General features: G+C 48.3%; 1 protein-coding gene across 1 annotated transcript in view; it reads right to left on the reverse strand.

Moving 5' to 3' along the window:
• Positions 1-1,016: 1,016 nt before the first annotated feature.
• The window catches only part of RERE (arginine-glutamic acid dipeptide repeats), a 106,420-nt gene continuing 100,784 nt past the window's right edge, over positions 1,017-6,652 (reverse strand). Inside the window, exons 20-23 of the mRNA XM_031062544.1 lie at positions 6,503-6,652; positions 5,049-5,195; positions 4,693-4,873; positions 1,017-3,905 (exon numbers count right to left, since the gene is read on the reverse strand). Coding sequence (XP_030918404.1) covers positions 3,872-3,905; positions 4,693-4,873; positions 5,049-5,195; positions 6,503-6,652 — 512 coding nt within the window. The 3' untranslated portion in view covers positions 1,017-3,871. The remainder of the gene's footprint in view (positions 3,906-4,692; positions 4,874-5,048; positions 5,196-6,502) is intronic.

Raw genomic sequence — 6,652 nt, forward strand, 5'->3', positions numbered from 1 at the left:
ATTTGACAGCTGGAAACTCAGGACCTGTGCAGCAGGACAGGGCAGCCCGAGCCCCCTCAAGTTCTGCACTGAGCACAAGGAATTAAAAAAAGCAACGTCAAAATACATAGCACAGGCTCGGGAAAAGCACTTTGAGAAGCTATTTGCAGCAGACAAGAGCTGACCTTCCCCTCATAAAATGCCAGGGGTATAAATAGAGCAGCCTCTCATGCCATTTGTCATGGAGCCCCCTCCAGCAGCAGCTCAGAGCTCTCTCTGTGTGCTCAGAGCAGCGATTACCCTGCCCCGAGCCCAAATTCCAGATTGCTTTGATATTCCTGATAAATCCCAGAGCAGGGAGGAACCTGCCCACCTCCCTCCTGACCAGCACTGCTCTGCAAAGCTCCCTGTGCCATCCCAAGGCTGCCCTGGCACCTGGAGATGCTGATCCTCACCTGCCACACACTGCAGCCCCTGGGGAGCACCAATTGATGGCACTGAAGGCAAATTTCAGCTTTTCAGTGGGGGAACATTGAGTTACTGTGCTGATCCTCACCTGTCACACACTGCAGCCCCTGGGGAGCACCAATTGATGGCACTGAAGGCAAATTTCAGCTTTTCAGAGAGCAGTGAGTTACTGTGCATCTCCCTCTCTGCAATTTCCCCTGTGCAGGGCAGCTCTGGCCAGCTCGGGGTCAGTTGTGTTCAACACTGGCACAAACAAGGAAAAATCTGTTTCCAGTTTCTTCTGTCAGGAAAAGCAATTCCCAAAAATGCAGCTGCTGGGGTATCCCCAGGGTATTACACTGGGAACTGAGCAGCAGAGCAGCAGTGGGACTCAAGGATGCAGAACTGGAACTGGACCTGATGTTGGTGTTTGTGCACTGTGTGTTAAAAACAAAATTATCTCAAAGAGGGAAAAAATAAAGCCAAAAAAGACAGGTTTGAACCAGACAAGGTGGCCACGGCAGCGCCCACATCACCCCAGGTGAGAGCAGCTCCTCTCCCACCAACAACAATCACGAGACACATTTCACTTGCAGGCAAAACCTGGCTGCTGTAGTGTAGCTTGGTTTTATTTATGTCCACAAATATTTCAAAAAAATTACAAAATACTCAAATGGAGAGAACACAGAAGTCACGATTTCTGGGTTTCTACTCTGTTTACACTGTGTTATCCCATGGCAAACTACTCATATATACATTAAGCTTCAAGATATATATAAATGTAGCAGTCAGAATGTACACTCTGCTCAACGGTGCAGTGAAACAAGCTCAACCATGACGACATAGAACAAGAGAGACGGTTCAAAAACACTAAAGCAAAATCTTAAAATAAACTTTCGGAACAGAGGAAAAATAAAGAGAGATTTCTTGAAAGGAAATCAAAAGGTCTGGGTTGGTTTTTATAACAGGGCATCGAACACCGAGATGGCTTCAGAAGCCACTGCAGGTAAAGTTGTAGTTAATCACTGGCTAAAACTGAGGAATTCCAATGCTTAATTGCTGAATGATGTGAACAAAAAAGCTCCCATAAAATTATTAGAATGCTCTTCTGGGAAAAAGAAAAAAATATCAATGAACAGCTTTAGAACAGACAGCAACTTCAGCTGAGAAATAAGGAATACAGAGAGGACCACTGGAGGGAATTAGCTTTTCCTTTTTCTGAAGAACTATGGCTAAAAAACAGCAAGAGAAGAGTCAGAAGAAACGGATCAAGTGGCTGAACTCTCCCAAACTCCCCAATTCCAGAGAGTAAAACAAAAGGAGGGGAGAAACGGAACTGAAATGTGCCTGATGAGACCTTTAAAGCACTAAAACTAAAACTGAGGCAGTCTCTGCTGAGCAGGCCCATCCTCCTGGCTGCTCAGCCCTGAGCAGAAATAATCCCAGCCCCACAAGGAACCCTCTTCACCCCAGCATTGCCACAGCCATGGAGCAGGAGTTCACCTCCCTCCGTTGTGCACTGACCTGGGGGTTCCCAGCCCAGAACACAACCTGTCCCTCCCAACGCCCAGAGTTAACACAGCAGCACTGATCAGACCCCTCAGCACTGCAGACTGGGGCACAGCAGAACTGCAATTTCAGCAGTAAAAGGCCCTGCTCTCCCCTCTGCCCTCACCTTCGTGGGCCTAGAGCATTTGAACTGTGGGCTGAGCAGCCGAGGTGGAGGAGCACTGTGCCTGCAGCTGAGTAACTACAACTTTACCCGAGGGGCTCAGGACAGTCCTAGGACACGACCATCACACTGGACAGGCTACAACAGCAGAGAGCACTCGTGAGTGGAGAGAGAGAATGGGGGAGTTGTGCACCAGCAGGAAAAAATGAGCAGCAGGTTCAGATGTCCATTGGTCGCATCGCCCTCTGCTCCAGCAAAGAAAAATTCGGGAAAAAAACTTTAAAAATCTGCCTTGTGAGCAGAGCTGTCTCCTTTAACGCTCTCTGCGTGCTCCTCTCCTCTCCCCATCCTGGTGGAAGCAGCAAGAGGAGCTGCCCTGCAGGACTGTGGGGTGGGAGGCAGTGCCACTGTCCCAGAGCACTCAGTTCCTCGGGGACACTGCAGTGCTGGCAGTTAAGCAGTTTCTGCTTACAAAAAACCCAAACTCAAACAGTCAAAGAGAAAACCAGACTGGTCTTTGCAACACAACTGAATGAAAACCAAGTTGCCAAGTCCACTTTCCTTAAGAACTCGTGCAGCAGGAGGCCAGGAAAAGCACGTCCTCCCCAGGTATGCACTGCATGCACAACTCTGGCTGCACTGGTCTGAGCCATGGAACAGCTAAAAACGAGATTTTTACAACAGATTACTTCTCTGAACTTTCTGCCCAAAGTTAAACCCAATGGAGCTAGGTTAAGTTTCAAATCTCACAGGAAAGAAGTGTTTTATGGCCACACAAAAATGAACCGTTGAAGGTGGCACCCAAAGGGCCAGCGGGGTCCAAGGGACATCTGAGCTGCTGAGAAACCCAACTCAACAAAATCAGCTGCAGAACAGAGAGATGGAACACCAACAAAAACCCCCAAACAACCAAACCAACCGAAAACCAAGAACAGAAACAGTCATTTGCAACATTATCCCTGCAAATCCCTTTAATGCTTATTGTTGATATCAAACCAAATGTCAAGCTTTTACCCATTTGAAATTATTGATAACCCATCATTCCCTTTAACTAAAGGGATAATTATATATATATTTTTTATTAAAAAATCAACTCTGTATTCTGTCAATACCAGGTAGGAATTCACAATTTGTGATGTTACTGAAAATCAAGATAAATGTTTCTGGAGTTTGTTTTGTTTTGTTTCTCCCCTCTACCCAAAAAAAGTTATTTACAGACTTAAAAAGCCATGCTGCAGAACTGAGCTCTCTTTTAAAATTATGAAGATTTCCTACAATGTATTAAAATAAAAGTAGATTTTTTTTTATTATTATAGCACTTGGATTCAGAGCTTGTTATGTCACCTACTTGCAATCCTTGTTTTTTTTTTTAATTACCTATAGATGCATTGAGTGTCCCTTCACGCACAGTGACTTGTGTTGTGAACCTGATTCTAGCACCTACTGAAAACAAACTAGTAAGAAAAGAAAAGAAAAAAAAAAACCAAGATTGCAGGAAGTTCTCTGAATGTTCCACACAGTCCTGTATTTCCAAGAGGCTTCTGAATACGTTTTCATGCAGGGAGACCCACACCAGTCTTGAGAAATCTTCTCTACAAATGAACACTATGCTGATAAGTCTCTACTTGTTGGGTGGTTGCTTCTGTTTTAAATATATAAAGAAATCTTTATAAGATATTCTTTTCCTTTTGTAGCTCTTCTTGTATGTAAAAATGTTCCACTCCTTCCCAAGGACTGGGGTTTCCATAGCCAGCGTTACAAATAAATAATTTATTACAACTGTTTGTCGCCTTCTTTTTTCAGTCGACTGCAAGAGAAAGAAAACTCATTTTAACACAACAAAGGAGGTGTGAGACACAGGAGACTGCCCTGCCCTCCTGCCACCCCTACAGAGAGCAGGGGCTGCAGGTTTGGAACTCTGAGCACTGTCACAGACATATTTTATGAAAAATCCTTTTGTTAGCATCTTTTCTCCTGAGAAGCTTCAGCTTCCCCATGTTTTGCTGCTTTGGAATGTGATTTGGAGGATTGTTTACCCAGCATGTGAACTTGTTTTTACCTGATGACCAATGACAGCCAGCTGTGTGGGGGCTGTGAGCAGTCACAAGATTTTATTATCATTCCTTCCTTTCTTTTCAAGCCTTCTGATGAAATCCATTTCTTCTTTTAGTATAGTTTTAATATATCATTTTCTTTTAATATAATATATATCATAAATCAGCCTTCTGAAACATGGAGTCAAGATTCTCATCTCTTCCCTTGTTGGGGATGCCTGCAAATTCCACAGAGCACCACCCTGGGCACTGCCCTGGCACAGGGAGCCCCACACCTGGGCATGGGCACCAGTGCCAGCTGTGCAGGTGGGACATGGTTGGGGATTCTGCAGTAGGAGACACTCAGCTACTTTCATGTTGTGTCAGAAACCTGGACCTCACTTCCACGTGCCCAGAGCAGGTCTGAGCACAGCCCTCACCTGTACTTGCATCGGGGCTCAGCGCACAGCAAGAGAGGTGAAAATTCCCAGGGAAAAAGAAGGAATGTGGGGAAATACCACGGAATTCCCAGGTGCCCAGAAGGCCTCCTTGCAGGCTCACCTGTAATAATCTTCCTGACTGGGTAGGTGCCCGCCGTGCATGTGGGGGTGGCCGTGCAGCCACTGCTGCTCCATTGCCAGTCTCTGCAGCTCTGCCGACTGCGCGTGCATGGCCTGCAGCTGGTGGGCTGCTGACATGGGAGGTGGGATGGCACCAGGCAGGTCCCGAGGGTAGGGGGTACCTGGGGACAGGCACCACGTTCACACTCTGCTTTGCTCCTTGTTCACCCCAATGAGTCACCACAACCACCCAAAGCCACAGCTCGCTCCCCCCACTGAGACATGTTAAACCCCACAATAAAAAGTAACACTGCAGAACAAAGCCAAGCCCTGCAAAGCACCATAAAATGCTCTCACCAAAGACTGGATGCCGGAGCATTTCATGCTCGTGAGGTGGCTGCCCTAGCAATGGGTTGGGGATGGTCCCAGGCGGGTAGGGAAAACGTGCCAGGTGGGGTCCAGCTGCTAAAGGATCCACCAGGGGATGGACAGGTCCTGCTGAGCCTGAGAGAGAAGGAGAGAAAGAGTTTCCACAGGGGAAAGGAACAGAGAGCCAGAACAATTCCCAGCACCAATGTGGGGTCATTCTACCCTCTGTTCATCCCCACTCTGAGGAGACACAGGGGTTGTAAAGCCTTCATCACCAGTGGAGCAACCGGGAGCAAAAAGCACCCAAGAGCCCCTGACGGTGCTTGAACCTGGCAGAGCACAAAGCCAAATTACTGCTCAAACACACACAGAGAGCCTTGGCAGGGAATTGCCTTGGCTGTGTCTGCAGCAGCCTCTCTGCACTGGAAGGGACAATTTACAAGCCATGGTTTTGTCCAGAACAAGCACCTGGGGAACATCCAGACTCACCTGCACAGAGGTGCTCCGTGACTGCCTCACCTGGCAGCAGAATCCTTGTACACACACGGCCTGGGTCAGACTTCCTGTGCTGTCAGGGGGTCTGCAAACCTGCCTGCACCTGAGCCCACCTGTGATTTCTGCAGTGAGCCTCAGCAGCTTCAGGAATGCTGATATTCAGCATTCTGACATCTCCTACCTGCAACCCCCCCAGCCCTCAAGAACCTCACACTGCCCTGCTGCTTTCCTTGCTCACATTCCCTCCAACTCCAAAAGTGGGCATCCCAGCACATTTAATGGACACTGCTCCAGGGCAAAGGATTCTACATCTGCTTGCACAAACACTGCAATGGTAACCAGACATCAGAACCTGCATTTTAAGTACTCTGATTTTCCCCTCCCCTCCCTTGGCAGCTGCAGCACCTGGTGCCTGTTCTCTCCAGTCTGTCACCAGAAAATGTGAAAACTCCTGCTGAGTGCCTCATCTCCAGGGCTCCAGACCTCTGGAGCAGTAACCACGGATCTTGCTACAGAAATGGGCAAGGCACAGATTCACTTCTGAGACCATTAATTATTACTACTGTAAGGTGCTGCTCTAGGACAGCAGAACTTAAAAAAACCAACCCACAACAAACCAGCAAACCTTTCACAGTGAGAGTCTGAAGGAAGATCACTGTGGTGTTACCATCACCCTACAAAAAGTAACTGCATTTTAGTTACCACAACCTTCCACAGCACAGAACCACAGCACAAACATGGCAAAAGGGACTTTGCTGTTTGAGTTCCAGGGTCAGACCCGTTCTGAGCTGCTCCCCAGGGAAGTGCCCAGCTGCCGGGGCTCAGGAATTCTACTATTTGAGTTCCAGGGTCAGGGTGGGCTCGTTCTGAGCTGCTCAGAGCTCCAGGGTCACACTGGGCCCATTCTGAGCTGCTCCCCAGGGAAGTGCCCAGCTGCCAGGGCTCACCTTGGTGTAGGGGGTCCTGCTGGTGTAGGTGTAGATGCGAGTGTATGTGCGAGTGCTGGTGGTGGTGGGGGGTGACGTTGAACATCTGCAGCCGCGCCAGGGGGTCGTTGGTGAGCGAGGCCATGCGCTCGGCGTGGATGCGCTCGGCCG

This window comes from Geospiza fortis, unplaced genomic scaffold, assembly GCF_000277835.1.
Source record: "Geospiza fortis unplaced genomic scaffold, GeoFor_1.0 scaffold662, whole genome shotgun sequence".
Classification (NCBI taxonomy): Eukaryota; Metazoa; Chordata; class Aves; order Passeriformes; family Thraupidae; genus Geospiza; species Geospiza fortis.